Source organism: Haematobia irritans, chromosome 2 (assembly GCF_050003625.1).
Source record: "Haematobia irritans isolate KBUSLIRL chromosome 2, ASM5000362v1, whole genome shotgun sequence".
In the NCBI taxonomy this organism is placed as follows: domain Eukaryota; kingdom Metazoa; phylum Arthropoda; class Insecta; order Diptera; family Muscidae; genus Haematobia; species Haematobia irritans.
The window spans coordinates 3,476,476-3,497,517 of record NC_134398.1 but is presented as its reverse complement, the minus strand read 5'-3'; the positions used below and the strand labels follow the sequence as shown (position 1 = coordinate 3,497,517).

Genomic DNA, 21,042 nt, shown 5'->3' with positions numbered 1-21,042 from the left:
TATTACTCTCCCATATTGTCAATATGACTCAGATATTTGTATAATTTCAACACTATCTATTGGCTCCCTAAGGCCCTTTTAATTCATACGCCCTGATATGAATTCAACTGATACATTTAAATATTTTTTTTCTTTGATGAGAAACAAACCAGTTTTCCGATTAAATATGATAATGAACCATTAGCGATTAACAATCTAGACCCAGCTGTCTGTGTTTAAAGACTAATGATGTCGGTCAAATTTAGACTTTGTTTTCTTTTGAGACAATTTCTAAACTGCCAAAAGAAGGCAGGCGATTTAAATGAAATGGTATAAAAAAAAACAAACACGAAAAACAAATCAAAACGATTTATCCCCAAAGGGGATATGTCTAAGAATAAAAACAAAAATCACACAACCGAAAATAAATCCATAAAACATATTTCGTGTCAATTCATTTAGAGTTCAACATCATTTTTTGTTTGGATTTCCGAAACTGCTTTAAGGCATTTCATTCGTTTATTTTTATTATGGGGCTGTTAAATGATCTTGCTGTTGTTAATGTTTTTTTATTCTTTCTTCTTGCTTTTTGATATCAAAAATAATTTGTTTACCTGCTATGTCCGTCCGTCCGTCCATAACATACTCTTATGTCTAGCCTACAGCTCCGTTTTTTTTTTCTAAAGACGTGTGTCGTCGTCAATCCATATACTCGTTGTTGTCGTCGCCTGGAGTGTTGCCCGGCTGATCAGCTAACGATTCTATGCAGTCTAGATGATTTTAACCAACCTGGTCGGGTTATATCCAGATATGACTACCTCAATGCAGATTCATACTCGTTTCAGTACTGATAACTGAGAGGGAGAGTAATGAAATTTCATATCCCAATGCTAAGGAAAATCTCAAGCATTGAGGTAACTTCACAGATAACACAATAACCAACCATATCAGAAAATATGGCCAATACCAGAAATGTCAATGGGAGAAAAGTAAAGATAAGCACAAGGGGGATTTTTTTGCAAAATGTATGGGATTTTCCTCTAATCTATAAAGAAGTTTCTTGAGAAAAGAAAACTGTTCTTTTAAAATATGAACCCTCTAGTAATATTATGGACGATGGGATTAATATGCCGTTTTTTTTTTTTTTTTAAACTTCAAAATTTAAACATTTGTTTCTAACAAGAAATCCCTAACCAGTTTACACCACAAAAACATAATAAACAAATGCAAAAAAAAGCTTCATATTTTACGCACGAGAAGGATGAGGAATGAGACATTAAAGATTATTATTGGGGGGTCTCAAAAAAAAACTCGTTGTTGCTAAATCACATATCTGTGTTAATCATTAACAAAATTAATAACAATAATACGATATTTTTATTGAGCATAATAACTGATGATGATGATGACTTTCAAAAGCCGCTTTAGAAGTTTTACAAATTATGTTAACTTATTTTTACATTACCATGAATTTGTTAATTTTAGCTTAGTTTTTTGCTTGGTTTTCATGCTAATTGCATAAATTAAAAAAAAAAACTACAGACATATTTCTCGGTTATGCCTCATCGATGAATAACAAAAAAAATGTAAGTTAAGATCAAAATTTTTATATACTAAAAATCATAAATAATTTTTATGTCCAATTGTTTGTGTTAAAATAAGAATGTGCTGGTTAATGAGTTGAGAGGGTTTTTGTTGTTCTAGCAATACGAGCTGTTTTATTTTTAAAAGCAAATGAAAAATAGAAACAAACAAAAATAAGCAGATATTAAAATGTTAGACTGATATTTAAAAAAATTTGCTACATTAGGGGGGGAAAATCGATATTTATAATTAATATAATATAAAATCGATATTTATAATAAATATAATAATTAATCGATATTTATAACCCAGTAAATGTTTGCAAATATATTTAAATATAAAATTTTATAAAATTGCAAATATATTTAAATTTAAAATATCTTTTTTAATTCACGTAAAAAACAAAACGAAAACTGAATGTTCTATATTTTATATTAATGTTGTGCCATCTTCAAATTACTTATTTTTACACTGTAATATTACCGGCTGAAAGTGTGTACATTTTTGCAAAAATTAATTTTGATTTTTAATTTTTCGTCTACAATTTTTTTTTATATTAAATATATAACGGACATTTTTGCATGTTTGCAATACAAATAAAAAAGTTTGAATTTGAATTTTATTCTTTAAAATTTTCAATAAACAAAAGAGCAATTTTTTTCTTAATTCAACTTTAATAGAGGAAAGTTTTTTTTTTATACCCACCACCATAGAATGTTGACGGGGGTTTAATAAGTTGGTCATTCCGTTTGTAATACATCGAAATATCGATTTCCGACTATATAAAGTATATATATATTCTTGATCAGGGAGAAATTCTAAGACGATATAGCCATGTCCGTCTGTCTGTCTGACTGTCTGTTGTAATCACTCTACCGTCTTCAATAATGAAGCAATCGTGCTGAATTTATGCACAAATTTTTTGAATTTATGTCTGCAGGCAGATCAAGTTCGAAGATGGGCTATATCGGTCTAGGTTTTGATAAAGTCCCCATATAAACCGACCTCCCGATTTGGCGTCTTGAGCTTATAGAAACAGTAGTTTTTATCCAATTTGCCTGAAATTGGAAATCTAGATGTATTGTAGGACCATAAAGAGGTGCACCGAAAATGGTGAGTATCGGTCCATGTTTTTATATAGCCACCCCTACAGACCGATCTCCAGATTTTACTTCTTGAGCCTATAGAATCCGTAGTTTTTATCCAATTTGCCTGAAGTTGGAAATCTAGAGGTATTCTAGGACCATCAAGAGGTATTGCGAATATATTGTGTATCGGTACAGTTTTTGATATAGCCCCCTTATAAACCGGCCCTCCGATTTGGGGTCTAGATTCTAGAACTACAATTAGATGTGCTGTATATTGTGTGAATCCCACCATGTTTTTGGCACAGCCCCCATTAGAGCGATCTCCCGATTTAACTCCTAGGGTTTCTAAAAATTGTCGCTTTTATCCGATTTGCCACAAATTGAAAATATGGTGACATTTTAGACCCACGAAAAAGTGTATATGATTTAGTTTTTATCGGCCCATTTGGTAAGGCTTCCATATAGACCGATTTCAGATCTTGAAGGTATAGAAGGTGCACTGATCATGAATCTTGCTTGAAACTGAATGTTAAATTTCCAGATTTTACTTCTCGTGATCATTTAAATAATTGGGGTAAAAATCTACAGATTTTAGATTTCAAATCAAGGCGTTATTTCATAATTTTCACTTACAAGAGATGTTTATGATTCCTCTAAAACTCAAACAAAAAATGGTTCTTATTAATCCAGAATATCATCTAGTTTTCATACACTCAAAAAAAAAGTGAACTCTCTATTTAACTAAGGCCAATTTAACTTTGTTTTAGTTCATGGAATTGTTATATATGGAGAAAGTTTCGTTTACTCTAATAATTTTTTGTGTACGTAAGTTAAATGAACTAAAAAACGGGAAAAAATTATACACAAATGCAGTAAAAAGTTTTACTAAATTTGCAATTCTCACCAAATAGTTCATTATTTCTTCAAATTTTTAAATTTTACTACAAATTCGTCCATCATGAACTTCGTATGTCACTAAAGACAATTTTGCAATTTTGAACTCCATTTTTTTTTTTTTCAAAGTACAAACTTTTCTTTAACAAGTGGAAAAAAATAATTATGTCTAATAAATTTTCTTGAATTTGTCGAAAAATATTTGCTTATTTTTGTGATATCGGCGTGATGCCAGGGTTTGTAATACTGTTTAGTTAAAAATTTCTAAAAATATTAAAAAATTTCTAAAATTAACTAAATGTTTTCTTCCTGGTGGGTTCACTGTTTTTTCAGTGTAGGTAAAATCTTTACATTTATCTTCGGGAAGCGTACTGATCTGCTCGAGAAAATATCTGTCATCAAACCCCCCTATGAAATGTTCATAGGAAACTATTATACTTGATTCTTGGTGGTGGCTATTTAGGATTCGACCCGGCCCAACTTATTACTGTATATACTTTTCTTTTATATCTTGGGCCACATATCCTTGTGGGACCTTTAAATTAATTCTTTTTTATATTGTAATATTGCCGCCTAAAATTATGCAAATATCTGAACATTAACGCAAGGTTCATAAATGTTTCCAAAAATAAAAAAATTTCCGGATTTCGATTTTTAAGTGGATTTATCAATCAACAATTGTTTATGTTAAATATATAAAGGATATTTTCGTATATTTGTGATAAAAATAAAATGACTTAAAATTTGTTTGATTTCCACTTTTATTCCTAAAAATTTTCAAAAAAAAAAAAACAAAATGGTTATTGTAATGTTCATTTTTTCTTAATTTCACTTTCATAGAAGAAACTTAGTTTTTTTATATTTTGATCCCCTTTTCCTCACATTGTGCCACCTTCAAATGAATTATTTTTTATATTGTAATATTGTCGCCTGAAAGTATGCAAATATCCGAATTTTGATTTTTAAGTAGATTTTATTAGTCAACAAAGGTTTTTGTTAAATAATAAAGAATATTGTGTATATTTGTAATAAAAATAAAATGACTTAGAAATATTTGTCCCAAAGTTGTCCCTAAAATTTTTCAAATGACAAGTGGCTTATTGTAATTTGCAATTTTTTCTTAATTCATATTTTATAGAAGAAACTTATGTCCAACACACAAGTGGATATAAGATTAGACGATGTGAGATAAATTTGAAAAACATCAAAACTCCAAATATCAATTGAATTCAAGAATTATGAAATTATGACTTTAACTGTTTTCTTTTATTTTTTTATTTTTCTTCTTTTTATTTATATTAATTTAAATGAAATTAATTTTCATACATTTGTTTAGTTACCCCCTCTTATAAATATTTGAATACAGTAGCATAAGGAATATATAGAACAAATGTTTTATATACTTTCGACATCTTTCAGTCTATGACGTTATTCGCTTATTCTTTCTTTTTGGCTGACGGGCGGCTGTCTCAGTGTCGATCATCAACATCAACCAAAAAAAAAAATAGAATTAGTAAAATTTTAATTCAACAAATATCAAATAAAATTTACATTTCTCTCCCATAGACTTACACTAAAAATGATTTTAGTCTCTTTTATGCTTGAATTCTCATCTAGATCCATGCAAATACAAATTTTAGACCATAAAATAGTTTAAAATACAATATATGAATAATAAGTAGTTGTAGCCAAAAGCAAACTCATTTTTTTTAATTTATTCTGTATCAGTCAGTATTGACAATAAACATATACGAAAATTTTCACGATTTTCTGAATGGCCAAATGTTCATAAATTTCAAATTTTGAAGAACACAAAACCTTCCCACAAAACATGTGGCCTTTGTGAATTCAAGTGAATTTTGATTTGTGTAGATGATGGTTTTACAATAGGGAAATGTGTTTTGTTTTTTTGTGCCACTATATACACTTAATACTTGATTGACGGCCTAAGGAAAAATAATTTAATTCTATAAATTGTATTAAAGTTTTTCAAAAAGAACAAAATTTAAATATATGTCTGTCTACCTTGTTTATCTTTCAAATCTAAAATATTAGCCGTAAATCGAGTCATATGTGTTTACATTTTATAAAAATAGACATTTCTTTTAGTGCCCGCTCATTTGGCCATATGTGTCTGAATACATTCTATGGGGGTTATGGGAACTGTAAGTTTTTGCCTCATAAATCCATATGCCCATATTATGTGGGGGAAAAAATTAAGGATAGTTCTTAGCCCTTGAGGGTTTTCTTTATTTTTTGCCTTAGAATGGCCTCACTTGAGGAAAGGGTGTGCTTTTGTTTTTTGAATCCGTGACCTAATATAATATGAAACAACTTCATATGAAATAGCTAGGAAATAGGTCAACTTTTCAAATATAGGTCAACATTTCCAAATGAGTTTTCTTTAATATACCCAACAACATGAAGTCCATAAAACCATGGGTTTTCTTATTCAACTCACACTCGCGGGAGATATGACGAGAAATTGTTATTGTTCTACACACACACCAAAAAAATTAGGAGCTTTTTTTATTGCCATATTTATTTGAAAAACTTGAAGAAGGAAATTTTCAACTTTTGTATTTCTTAAGAAACTAGACGATTGGGTATAGTTGGATATTCAAAGAAATAGTCGTACTTCTATCCGATACACTCAAACAAATGACCCCTCCACGAATGCAAATGTTGGTTATTTTTATAAATTTTTTAGTAAATAATTTTAGACAAATTAAAGAATTATTTTTAGACGTAATTAATTTCAATTGTTAAAGAAAGCTTCTGAGTTTGAAAAAAATGGAGTTAGAATTTACAAACATGTGACACACCCAGAGAAGGAATATGATCACCTCAAACATGTTTCAAGAGCAAAATGTTATTTTTGGATGGTGACCATGTAACATGTTTGTGGCAAAAATGTTGTTTTCTCGGCAAACATAACATGCTTTCAGAAAACAGATACATAATTTCGGAGAAAATAACATGGTTGCAGCGAACATGTTACATGGTCACCATCCAAAAATAACATTTTGCTCTTGAAACATGTTTGAGGTGATCATATTCCTTCTCTGGGTGCAACAGACCTATTTTTAATAGCCGTATCCAAACGGTATTTAACTTTAAGGTGGTACCACACAGATATCCTTTGAAACTGTCTCCAGCATTACTAGGAGGACATAAACAATTTTGGAGTTCGACAGAAACTTGAAATGAACCCATGACCAGAGAATGAAGCCGCTGAGTCGCGCTGCCGATTTCAGTCGTCGCCGAACATTTTTTGCCAGTCGACGCCGCCGCCGAATATGTCGACTCATCTCGACTCAATTTTGCCGCCAATTAATCAAAATATCGATTTATATCAGAAAAAGGTTTTAATAATTGTCGTATTTTTGCCAAAATTTTGATTTTTGCCAAAATTCAACCCACAAAAATTTTCAAACTGCTATAACAGTTTTGCAAAATTTTAGCTCAGAAAATTTTAACGAAATGTAAATTTGATTGTAAGATTGGTTGTAAACTAATCGCATTACCAAGCGAAAAACTTCAAATTGATTTTATAATGAAGAATTGTCCGTCTGAGCCGTCAAGCCGCCGCCGGAGGCAAAAGTTTAGTGCCGATAAAAATGGGTCGGCTTTATTATCTGCCCATGACCCATTGAAGCAATATATAGATTGCTTCTCATCTTCTTTCAGTGTACTTTTGTATTACGGAATGACATTTTTTTGAGCCGCATTTTCGTCATTTTGTGCCACCTTCAAATTAATTTATTAACCCTTGTGCACTCCTTGGTCAAATTGACCCAACATTGATTTCAAAACGCAATTTTTATTCCTTTACTTATTGGATATTTTTTTTGAAACTTTTATTTATCCATTACAGGGACGAAATGTATGTTTTTAGAAGATAATAATAAAAATAAAATGTATTCATAATCCGCTATAATAATCCGCACGTGGAAAGCGCACTTATCGAAGGAGTTCTCAAGGGTTAAAACGGTAATATTGCCGCCTGAAAGTATGCAAATATTGCAACTGTAACAAGTTTCGTCTGAATTTTGATTTTTATGTGGATTTATCGGTCAACAATTGGTAATAATAAATATGTTATGAATATTTTTGCATATTTGCTATAAAAATAAAATGTCTTCAAAATAGGAATTTATAGATTTGTTTTAAAACAAAAATTCCCAACGAAGCTTTAAATAATAATACTAGTTATTAATGTAATTTTTAATTTCATTTTTTTAATTATTACTCCTAACATAAACATCGATATTTACTTCCTTCGTTCTCATTTCATAATTCTAATTACTTACTATTGTAATATTTTCTCCATATTCTGTGAAGAGGCCAGAAATTATTGAGATCCTGAAAAAAACTAATTTCTAATAATAAATATTAATTATATGTTAACAACTAAGTAAAGGATAAAACTCATTTTATTACTCCCCTTCCCCCATAATGAGAAATGCATGTTAATGGGACTTAAATGTAACATTGCCATGTAAATACATATTCAAATTCCTGGCGACCTGTATATCACCAAAAACCTCCAACTATTGCCAGCTTTAGTGTTGCATATGCTCTTCCATCTGGTTACATTTGTGAATGCCAACCAGTCTAAATATTTATTTGGCGCCCAAAGAACCATTAAGCAACAACCACTCCTTGCATACGTCATATTTCCTCAACATGATAGGTGGTGATGTGGATACATCTACAAACTTTCCAAGTGGAGCCTCAAAACAAAAAACAAAAAAACCAGCACTTCTCCTTTTTACTGGACTAGAAACTAAATAAATATTTACATCCCTTTTTTTTCTGGCAATGATGTCGTCACCTAGCCTGCATGAAGAATAGATAGCCTGTTGAGAATAATGTTACCTCCTCTAACCACACACTATCCTCGGGCAGACTGGCAACCTAGAGACAATGGAATAGAAAAAGCCACTATCATGAAGAACTAGATGCCATAGACAACTTGACAGCCACTGACACTGTGATCAAAATTGAATAAAAAAGAAATTATCTTTAATTGATGATTACATTAACAATGAATAAAAAAAACTCAAATGAAAAGAAAGGAAATTAAATTAAATGAAATGAAATAAATGTTTTAGTTGGCGAAATAAGGCCTTGGAGTCTGTTGATTCCTTATGGAAATGGTTATTCATATGTTTGGAAATAGTCCAAAATAAGTTACAATTTAAATCTTCTATATAATATAATAGAGATGAATCCCTAACTATTTAAGGGCATATTTGGATAGGTTACAGGACTAGCTTACCAATATAAAGCATTGAACATTAACGACAAACCCTTAGGATCCAATTTGCGCTATCCAGAAGAGAAGAGAGTTGCAAGGAAGAATAATTATAGAGAGCAAAACAATTGATTAACAAGAAATATGAAAGACTGACTCATGATGTACACTGAAACATGAAGTACACAGACTGAAACTGTGATTCTCAGCAGTGAACCATGATGTACACAGACTCCTCGGAAACTAAAACAAATCTAGTGGGAGAGTACATTTTGGTATTTCTCAAAAAACTTGGCAACAAATGAAAGAAAGTAGCAGAATATCTGATACCAGATGGAATCAGAACTACAAACAAATCCTGGCCCTTCATGGTCCTTAACTGCAAAATTGTCGCCAAAATTGCCAAAATCTCTCAACAATATATCTAACAGTTGAATATTCAGCTACGCCTAAAAGATGAGTTGACAAAACCGAATAACAACTATTTTTTAACGAGATGGCTGAATATTAATATTCACTTATTATATGTGTAACTCATACCAGTGAAGTCTGCAAAGACTTTATACTACATGTCATATTCCTTGCCAGTAAAATCCAATTAGAATTGTGAATCCAATAAGAATAAAGGTGAACCCCTTTTAAACTTAATTCGCACTCTAAACCGATGAATGTTTCCCAGAAGTCAATTATCAATCACGATAACTATGATAACGGAACGTTGGAAAATGGTTTTGATTGCAACAATATTGGATTGAAGTACATCAAGTTCTCTCGAAGTGGAAGATAAGGGAAAGGGCAAACGACTTCTGGTTGGGTAATTGGAAAATGCTAAATTAAGCCAACTCCTAAGGTTATTGAAATGACCAGGTGTAATCAACGAAAAACCTATAGAAGCTTACCTCAATCTAAATTGCATAGCCTAACTCACCAAACGGCCATAATATACTTTGATCTTAATGAAAATATGTCTGCTATAAATAATGGTCTTAGACCCCACAAAATTACACAAATATTATTATTAAATCAAGACCATTTATTTATATCTAAAAATATCATCGTCAAGAGAATTGACGTGAATCACGACCACGGTTGTCAATCGAGCGAAAAATAATCTACCAAACAAAAAAATCTTCTACAGAAAATTTTGTCAAAATTTTATTTCTATAGAAAATTGTCTCAAAATTTTATTTCTACAGAAAATTCTGTCAAAATTTTATTTCTATAGAAAATTTTGTTAAAATTTTTATTTCTATAGAAAATGTTGTCAAAATTTTCCTTCTAAAAAAAATTTGTCAAAATTTTATTTCTATAGAAAATTTTACCAATATTTTGCAAAAATTTTATTTCTATAGAAAATTTTGCCAACATTTTATTTCTATACAAAATTTTACCAAAATTTTATTTTTATAGAAAATTTTGCCAACATTTTATTTCTATAGAAAATGTTGTCAAAATTTTAGTTCTATAGAAAATTTTTCCAAAATTTTATTTTCATAAAAAATTTTGTCAAAATTTTATTTCTGTAGAAAATTTTGTCAAAATTTTATTTCTATAGAAAATTTTGTCAATGTTTTATTTCTATAGAGAATTTTGTTCTATAGAAAATTTTGCAAAAATTTTATTTCCATAGAAAATTTTGTTAAAATTTTATTTCTATAGAAAATTAAGCCAAAATTTTATTTCCATTGAAAAATTTGCCAACATTTTATTTCCGTAGAAAATTTTGTCAAAATTTTATTTCTATAGAAAATTTTGTCAATGTTTCATTTCTATAGAAAATTTTGTCAAAATTTTATTTCTATAGAAAATTTTGTCAAAATTTTATTTCATTGTTGTTGTTTTTGATTTCAGCTTAAAACCATGCATTGACTAAACTACAAGTGTAGCTTTACCAACAGAGGAAAAGAATTTTATTTCCATAGAAAATTTTGTCAAAATTTTATTTCTATAGACAATTTTCTAAAAATTTTATTTCTATAGAAAATTTTGTCAAAATTTTATTCCTATAGAAAATTATGGCAAAATTTTATTTCTCTAAAAAAAATTTTGTCACAGTTTTATATCTATAGACAATTTTGTCAAGATTTTATGTTTATAGAAAAGTTTGCCAACATTTTTTTTTTTTTTCTATAGACAATTTTTGGAGAGGAATATTTTGCAAAATCTACCAAAAATCGACCATTTTTGGTAGAATTCTATCAAATGTGACAACCGTGATCACGACACATGCGCAATTTATGTAAATGGTCCCCTCACATTCAGTTTAATGTTAATTTAACCCCCATATCAGTTAATTTGGAAATGTAACTTGTGCATTATAGGGTTAAAAATCTTTAAAAAAAAATACCTAAAATCTTTATTTTTATATATTAATTCTCAAATGTGGCAAATATCATTAATTTAGAAGGATTGGTTTGTGTTATCATAAATTCTAATTCGTAAAAGTCGAATTTCATTTTCTTATAATAATAATTTTTGCCTAAGTTGGTATACTGAACATGAAACAATTTTATATTACAGAAACTTATTCTCAATACAATCTTTGTTATTATTATTATTTTATTAGCATATCATTTATTTCTCCAAGGAAATTATATTACATGAACCCTTGACCAATCAAAGAAATAAAAATTGCTTCAGATGCTTTTTTCTTACTTGCGATAATATTTCTCACATGACCATCTTAATATTATTCAAGACATGTCATCACATGACATTATAACCCAAACTTGGTCATCCCTCATATCTTTCTCAAATCAGTTCAAATATTAAAAGTGACATTTTTTCAATTTGTTGACAAGCCCAACACAAACGCTTCAAATCCTCTCGAAATGCATTTGGACAAGGGACACAAGTTATCGTCATCATCATCATTCCAATTTACAAAACAATTTATATCACCTGGAACGACACTCTAGACAATCAATCCCAAAAACCAAACTCACACATAGTGATCAAACGTAACCCTAACAAAAACGACGACTATGTTACATCCATTCACGGAAGTAGAACATAACCTGTTCGGAGCCTTTCATATAACATTCATCATAACTATCTATGCATTTGTCTGTATAGCTAATTTTTTTTTATAAACAATTGCCTATTTTTTGTATAAATTTACGTCCAGTTTTATGTGTGTACAGAGGTGTTCATTATTTGTACTTGTAATAAAAACCTTGGCATTGGATGTTTTTGTTTTACGTTTTGCACAGTAACCGCAAAATCAAACACTTCTACTAATTTCTATTGCTGCTACTATGGTGTCAGGCTGAGACAAAAAGTTGAAGCTGGAATATGTTTAGTTTTTTTTTTTAATGTCTAAACTAAATATTTAGTTGAAAGCCTTGTATATAAGGGTGTAATGAAAACGTTTTGGAATTACATAAAAAATTTTTTTTGATTGAATCACGATTTTAATTGACCCAATTAAATTTCTAATTGAAATCTCTTCAATCACCAATCACAGTTTTAGTTGGGCATAAAAAAATACTTGATTTCATAGGAAATTTCAATACATTTTTTAAATGATTCATTTAAAAATTTAATTGATGTTGATTGTAAAACTCAATTTATTTTTTTTTATTAAAAACGTCGCTATTTCCAATTATTTTCTTAACTGACTTTGTGTTTTTGGTTTGATTAAAAAATGATTGTTTGAAATAGGTTTTTAATTAAAAATTAAAAAAGTTCACTGACTTAGAATTTGATTAAAAAGTTAATTGTAACAATTAATTTTTATTTGAATTTTTAAAATATTCAATATTTGACTTAATTAACTTAATGTTCATTTTTTTAATTGGGAATAATTTGTTGATATTTTTTTATATGTATTCTTACAATATTTACGCGAACTTATTTAACCCTTATACTACGTTGGGGTCATTTGATGACCCATATCGTATTTTTCAACACCTCATATCTTACCGTTCGAATATAATTAACAATTTCTATCACTCAGTGCAATTATTGGTAACATATGCACAATTCATGCTGAGTAGTAAGAACTTTTAATTATAATCCAAAAGTAAGAAATTCGGTGATGAAAAATACGACCTAATACCCAACGTAGTATAAGGGTTATCAGCGAATTGATACTATTAAATTATTGAAAAGAAAATGCCTGATGCCAATCTACACACGCCTGACTATACACATGTTTCATCGTTGCCTAATTTGAGAATTTCCATATCTAAAATCCAAAAATTAAATTACAGGATTGGGAAGCCACCGTGGTGCAATGGTTAGCATGCCCGCCTAGCGATTCCTGCTTCGATCGAACACCAAAAAATTTTTCAGCGGTGGATTATCCCACCTCAGTAATGCTGATGACATTTCTTAGCGTTTCAAAGCTTCTCTAAGTGGTTTCACTGCAATGTGGAACCCCGTTCGGACTGGGCTATAAAAAGGAGATCCCTTATCATTGAGCTTAACATGGAATCGGGCAGCACTCAGTGATAAGAGAGAAGTTCACCAATGTGTTATCACAATGGACTGAAAAGTCTAAGTGAGCCTGATACATCGGGCTGCCACCTCACCTAACCTAACCTAGTTATATTTGGGAAGTGTAATACTCGCATGTAATTACCATAAGAAGTTAGCTTCTAAGACTCAAAATGAATCATCTCCCGCAAGATCGATACTAAAGGTTATGGAAATTCGAATTATCCAGCGTGGAAACATGTGTGGAGTCAGGCTTGTGTAGATTGGTATCAGGTATTCTCTTTTCAGTAACCATACACCCAGAGAAAGAATATGATCACATCAAACATGTTTCAAGAGCAAAATGTTATTTTTTGACGAGGAACATATAACATATTTGTCGCAACCATATATTTTTTTAGAAATTATGTATCTGATTTTGGCAACCCTGTACATTTTTCGCGAGAAAACCACATTTTTGGGACAAACATGTTCTCGGTCCAATAATAACATTTTGGTGATCATATTCCTTCTCTGCGTATAGTATCAAATCCCTTCATTTTCTTGTCCAATAAGCTCGAATAAATATTATAATAATATGTTGTACATAATTTGCATTGATATCAGGCTTACATGCAAATAGTTTTAGAATTATTGAAATCAAAATTAACCCCTAAATGCGCACTGTATCTTTTAAGATACAACCAGAAAAAAATTCTTATGTCTTAAAATTTTGACAGAAATCTTCGAAATTTGTTGCATTTAAAACAACATAACGCAGTTTTAAAAAATACATCTTTTCGTAAAATCTATAGTATTTCTGTGTAATCTGAAACAAAAATTGAAAATCGAATTTTTCCCAAAAATTCAAAAACCAACAAATTGGAAGTTAAGTAATATCTCCCAGATATGAGCGTAATGTTGGTTAAAAAAATCTGTGTAGTGTAAAAATATCTCTAATCTCTACTAAAATTAAATTGTTTATTTTCGACCTGCATGCTTTAAAATATTACCACTATTTTTGCACAAAAAATTGCTATGCAGATGTTCTTTTTCTACCATTTTGCATTTTTTTTTCGGAGAAATCGATGTTCTTATGCATGGGGAGGGTTGTTTTTTCTAATCATGTCAAGGTTATATTATGATCCCAAAAACTGCCTTTAATCAATTCTTATACCTCATCCATTACACCTTAATACAGAAGCATTTTATTACAAAAAATCTTATATTACCACCTCTGTCGTCAAACTTGTATATGATAGACTTTTTCCGCCGTTTTTTTCCTTTGGGATAATGGTCGTATGTAATAATATATATATATATCTCTAAGGTTGAAATAGATATCTACATAAATATCGTCAGTATTTTCATAGTCTATTATCCCGGTGGCAATTTGGATACCATTCCATGCTACTCATAAATTATCACACCAAGTCTATTTACATTTGTAATGAGTGTTTAATCTACAGCCACTGTCTGGGTTTTAAGTGGAACGAACTTACATAAATGTAAACGTAGAACACTAAAATCACATGTACCGAAGCTGCAGAACAAGTATGTAACTGCTAGCAGCTATTGGTCTAAATGGATGGATGGATGGACAGACTGAGTGGGTAACTGGCTTGGAAAAAGGCACCGAAATGTTGTCATTTCCTTATTTGCCGATATAATTTTCATTGGGTATGGCAAACGTGTTAATTTACAATTACAAGTATTTTTCATATGTACATATATTTGCCTTTTTTTTTTGCTAAATAAAAATTCTAATAATTCATTTTTTCAAAATAAAACCACAATTTATTCATATACAAACAATGTGTGGGGTAGCTTAGATATCAAACAAATAGAAATAATTTAAATACTTGTAGAGGATAAGATCACGCAGGTGTTTTGTATGATTTGAGATACAAAACAGAGGGAAATTATTTTATTAAAAAAAATTATATATGCTATAGCAGGCCCTAAAAATTAATACTTTTATTTTCAATGGCAAAAAGTATGGCAAATTTCAGTTTACTTGTACATCATTTTATGTACGTTTGTACTAATTTTTGTACCGGAGTATTCGTCATTTCTTCCGGGCTTACTTTAAGCTAATTGGTACAAATTTTATGTACGTTTTCCGTTCGGAATTAAATGTCTGATCAGTCGCTGAAAAATAGTTGTCTTATCCAGTGTTGCCAGTATTTTCCAGGCTCTTGTCCCCAAAATGGAACGCTTTCATCCCCAAAAATCTCTAATTTAATTTAAAATACCCCACAAAAATCCCCAATACATTTTTGACAAGTTTTTTTTTGAAAAAAAAAGTAAAGGAATAGGCTCTGCTGAAATTGTTGTTATACCAGTTTGCGAGTTACAATAAGTTGAAGATTACAAAACACAAAACCAGGAAACGGGTGCTCAAAATATCATCTGATACAAGCCCTCATCAGAATTAATTATTTGTGTAAAGAGTAATCGATTTTTTTTTAAAGTGCGAATTTTATCAAAATGTTCGAGAAATAAAAATGGGAGATCGAAAAGATGTTTTATATTTGAAGATTCCCGGTACTTCTTTAAGCCTTTTTTTTAAACATGTAGAAGTTCCATACATACTATAACTCGAACGGCAATTTTCATGTAGGTTAGGTTAGGTGGCAGCCCGATGTATCAGACTCACTTAGACTATTCAGTCCATTGTGATACCACATTGGTGAACTTCTCTCTTATCACTGAATGCTGCCCGATTCCATATTAAACTCAATGACAAGGGACCTCCTTTTTATAGCCGAGTCCGAAAGGCGCTCCACATTGCAGTGAAACCACCTAGAGAAGCTTTGAAACCCTCAGAAATGTCACCAGCGTTACTGAGGTGGGATAATCCACCGTTGAAAAACTTTTTTGGTGTTCGGTCGAAGCAGGAATCGAACCCACGACCTTGTGTATGCACGGCGGGCATGCTAACCATTGCACCACGGTGGCTTCCCAATTTGCATGTAGCTCCGTTAGGTTTTAACTGCCAGTTAACAGAAAATAAATTGCAAATATGTTCTCCCCGGTTAACTTTGATTGAACATTTTCAGCAGTTATGTTCCTAACTGGATTATAGGATATATAGGCAACATGACAGATATGTCTATAGTACGGTTTAAAAGTTCGTTAGCTAATGTAGCATAAACTGAGCTCCATGAAAATGGGGGTAAACCTGATTAGATTTCGAAAATTCCCCATAAAAATCCCCAAATTTGTGGAAATTCCCCACCAAATCTCCAAGTTCCCAACTCAAAAATGTCGTCCCCATCCACAATAAATTATCCCCGATTTGGGGAAAAATCCCCAATACTGACAACACTGGTCTTCTCTTGTCTCTTATATGTATGCGCCTAGAAGTATGCAAATAGTTCCATTGAAATTCTCTAGAATGAAACAAAGGCAATTTAGATTTACTCGCTTTTGTTAAGAGAGAAAATGTGAAGGACAACCTTCTTTCGGAAAGACAGCTCTGTCCAGAAAAATAATTGAAAAAAGGCAAGAATTCATAATACATATTATGGATATTCAAACAATACTTACTAAAGTAATTTTTGTAATAATTTTGTGGTTTTTGACACAACGAGCGCCTCTGATTTGCAATGACAAAATAATGTCTTGTTCTGAATCGTTTTTCTTCTTGCGAAAAATATGTAAATGTTCTTTCGATCATCGTCAACATTTATTTATTTATTTATTTATTTTTTTTTTTTTTTTTGAGATCAAAAATTTTAAAATTATAAAAAAATTTAAAAATTATAATAAAGATTTAATTGTAAAAAAAAATTAATACAATTTTTCTGAAATCTGCCACCCCTTTTTACTTTTACTTAGTCGCCCAATTTTATTTTTCCTCTTTTTGTAAACAAAAGCTAATTTATTGATATGATGGCGCCATCTACACGCTCACAAAAAATCGCTTCTGTAACATATACTCCCAAACATATTTTGCTTCAAGCATATACATTTTTGGGTATTGCCCAAACATTTATATGTTTGATCTCTTCCAATATATAATATGTTTGAAAGCATATTGGTCTAAACAATATATGTTTGGGTAGTCTAAGATCCAAACATTTTGTATTTTTGCATCCAAATTCAATAATGTTGTCTTCCAAAAAACAATATGTTATTATGTGAACATATAATATGTTTGGAAGCATTTTGCACCCAAAAATATTATATGCTTAAAAAAAATTCTCCCAAACAATATTGTGCTCAAAATTTTATTTATTTATTTATATATTTACAATCATAATGAATTATGAAAATAAACAGGTAATATAGGTGCTAACAACATAGGTTTTCGACCTGAATGCTCAAAATTTTGTTTCTGCCCAATTGTATATTCCCCCACATCTTTCTCACTTCCACGAGATTTTTTAGTTCTTAGCACCTTTTTCTGTAATACAAACATTGTAGAAGAAATTATCCAATTGTATGATTTTTTTATTTTAATTTTACCTTTTGCCGGACGGGGATTCGAACAGCGGACCACACAGTTTGTAAGGATCAAAGAAGTAGCTGATCAATTGCCCAAGGAAAAATAAAATTTTAATTGTGTAATAACAAGCAACAACCACCAACTTAATTCAATATCGCTCCCTGTTAAATAGCGCTCCAAGCTACTAAACACATATATGTTTATAGGCTATTTCTAAATTAATATATGTTTGCATCCAAGCATATTATATTTACAAACATTTTATGTCCCAAACATAATATGTTCTAACATATTAACATATATGCATCAAACATGTTATGCTAGTTTATGAACATTATATGCTTGCACTCAAAAATATTGTGTTTAAAAATTTGTGTTCCAAACATATAATGTTTATAGCCAAACATATGAAAAACAGTCTTTTTCATCCGTGTAGAGCCTTACTTTTCGCAATGAAAAAATAATGCTTAGTTCTGAATGGAGTTTTTACTGAGAAAATGATATAAATGTTTTTTTTGATCAGCGTCCACTTTTTTTTTTTTTGAGTCCAAACAATTTAAAATTTTTTACGTTATTTAAGTATTGTATGAAAAAATTTATTTTTTTTCTAAATCTGCCATCTTTTTTTAATTGCCCAGTTTTATTTTCCCCCTTTTTGCAGCACAACTATGGTTGTTTTATGCTATTTTCTACACCGTCTTAGCTGGTCTATTCGCAATTTGTATGCGTACCATGCTTAGCACACTGGAAGAAAGAGAACCCAAATGGCAATTGGATAGTTCATTGATTGGCACAAATCCTGGCTTGGGTTTCCGCCCTATTAGCGATGATACTTTACGTGGTTCCGTTATTCAATTCGATACAAAAATTGCCAAAGAGAAACAATATTGGATTGATCTTTTGGATACCTTCATGAAGGGTAAGTACAACGCAATTTCCGATAAGGACCAAGAGTGATTTTTTTGGTATTTTCTTTTTTTTAGATTATAATCAAACACATCCCAATGGTCAAAAACTTTGCACCTTCAAAGACAACATTACTTCCCAAGATGTATGCGCTGTAGATATTAAAAAATTTGGCCCTTGCGCTCCCAGTAATGCTTATGGCTATAACAATTCTCGTCCCTGCGTTTTCTTGAAGTTGAACAAAATCTTCAACTGGATTCCTGAATACTATGATGATCCAGCTAACTTGCCTGAAGATATGCCTGAACAATTGAAAACTCACATTACCGCTACACCTGCCGAGGAAGTAAGTGCTTTAAGAAACTTAAAGTAGGGTAAAAAGGGAGGCAATGGTATGATACTAAATGGATGCCGTATGCAAGCCCATATGTAAGAGTGGTCCAATAAGTACTTAGACTCACCGGCTATATTGCATTGCAAAATTTAAACGCAATCCTATGAAGTTGTGTTGTTTCTTTAGAGTCGACGAAACGTGTATCTATTGGACTAGGGATCTTTCTAAACAGGGCTCCGAAGGAGATGGCCGAAAAATTTATTGCCAACGTTTCCATATGGTGTGATCCACATCGACTACTCAAAAGTACATTTAAGTCTATTCTCCATAGTATAAAGGGGCTATGTACTGCTGCCCCATCAACCACAGGTTAGGTATAGTGGCAGCCCATCACTGTTTGTTGGGTCATTGTTCAGTCATTGCGATACCACAAGTGGTGAACTTTTCTCTTATATCTTAGAGCACAATGGACTGAATAGTCTAAGTGAGCCTGAATCTTAATCCGGCTGCCACTTTAACCTAACCTATATCTTAGAGCTGCCCGATTCTATAATTAGCCCTTCGTCTTTGCCACACGATACTTAGTTTCCTTTTTTTTGCATTCATAAATTAATCAAGTACCCAACGAAATAGGAATCAATAGCCATATCGAGAAAACGTGTTCTTTCCGGAGGAGCTAACACAGTTTTATGTGAAAAAAGTCGCCGCTTTTCCCAAATTGTTAATTTTTCCTTTATATTAGTACCCTCATACTCCATGTCTGCCAACTCTGTACCATAAAAACTGGTATGAGTCTCTCATCCATATTTAGGGGTTTGGGGAGCTTCCCCTGAATATTCTTATTATGCCTGACTTTTCCCTCTTAACGAAGAGGGCATCCAAACGACACGCCTCACAGTGTTTGCCACCTTTTATAGAATTATTATATAAATAATAAAAAAAAAATACACGATAGTGTTGTTGGTTTTTTAATTTTTAGAATCTGGTATTGCTCCAACAATCCTCCTCGTGAAGTTTTGACCGCTCTCTCTCTCTTATTAGTAACAAATTTCTTTGAGTGTACACGTCATTTTTATTTCCTTCTAATTCTCATTTCATTTTCATTTGCAGCGTAAACAAGTCTGGGTATCCTGCAATGGCAACCATGGCAAGGATGTTGAAAAGCTTACATCTATCAACTATTATCCATCACAAGGCTTCGCCTCCTACTATTATCCTTATCTGAATCAACCCAACTATTTGAGCCCTTTGATTGCTGTGCAATTCGATAACTTGCCAGTGGGAACTATGTTGAACATAGAATGTCGTGCCTGGGCTGAAAATATTAAATACAGTGGCAGTGCACGCGATCGTCAAGGATCTGTTACCTTCCAACTCTTCATTGATTAGAGCCGGTAATCAACACAGCCAGCAGTGGAAAAGTATAACACTACAACAAAAGTCATCTCCACCACAAGCCACACCATTATTACTACACCAACAATAGAGAATGCCATTAACACCTCTTAGCTCGGACAGTTAATTTCTGTAGCCCAGAAATGAAAGAAGAAAACCAGAAAATCCGCATCATTCAACCACTTCTTCATAACACTGCACCTTCCGGCTTCATAACTCAACAATAGAACTCAATAATATTTGTCATCCTTAATTGAACCGTGTCGGTTCCGGTAGTTATAGATCTTGGTTCAAACTCTATATGTTTAGTACCGCCAACTACTATGCTAATGTGTAATAGCTAATACTTACAAAATTAGAAAACTATGTAAATGTTAACGACAAACCGCCTTTAGGAATTTTTTCAATGTCATAGCAACAACAGAAAGTCGTCGAGCCTAATGTCAAATGTGATTTTAATTCTATAAAAAAAAAACTATCAAATATACATACATATAGAAGCCTAATGTAATCTATACCTTTTTCCGTCTTCTTTCTTAACTCCCAAACCACAAAACTTCATTACTGAGAACTCGTAAGCAAAGCGAAAAAAAAATTATATACTTTATAAGATGTTATTTGTTATTAATTAGATCATTGTAAAAGTGTTAAGTGTTAAATGGTAATGAATGAATATATATATATACGTATGTAAAAAGTAAAGAAACAAACACCAGCCTAACAAAACAAA

The 21,042-nt window shown here is 31.2% G+C and overlaps 1 protein-coding gene across 7 annotated transcripts in view; it reads left to right on the top strand.

Moving 5' to 3' along the window:
* The window catches only part of nrv1 (nervana 1), a 47,523-nt gene extending 26,696 nt beyond the window's left edge, over window positions 1-20,827 (top strand). For all 7 annotated transcript variants that reach the window (XM_075293148.1, XM_075293151.1, XM_075293149.1 and 4 more), the window contains exons 3-5: window positions 18,339-18,596; window positions 18,661-18,929; window positions 20,028-20,827. In XM_075293148.1, the coding sequence (XP_075149263.1) occupies window positions 18,339-18,596; window positions 18,661-18,929; window positions 20,028-20,306 (806 nt within the window). In that variant the 3' untranslated portion in view covers window positions 20,307-20,827. The remainder of the gene's footprint in view (window positions 1-18,338; window positions 18,597-18,660; window positions 18,930-20,027) is intronic.
* The last annotated feature ends 215 nt before the right edge of the window (window positions 20,828-21,042 follow it).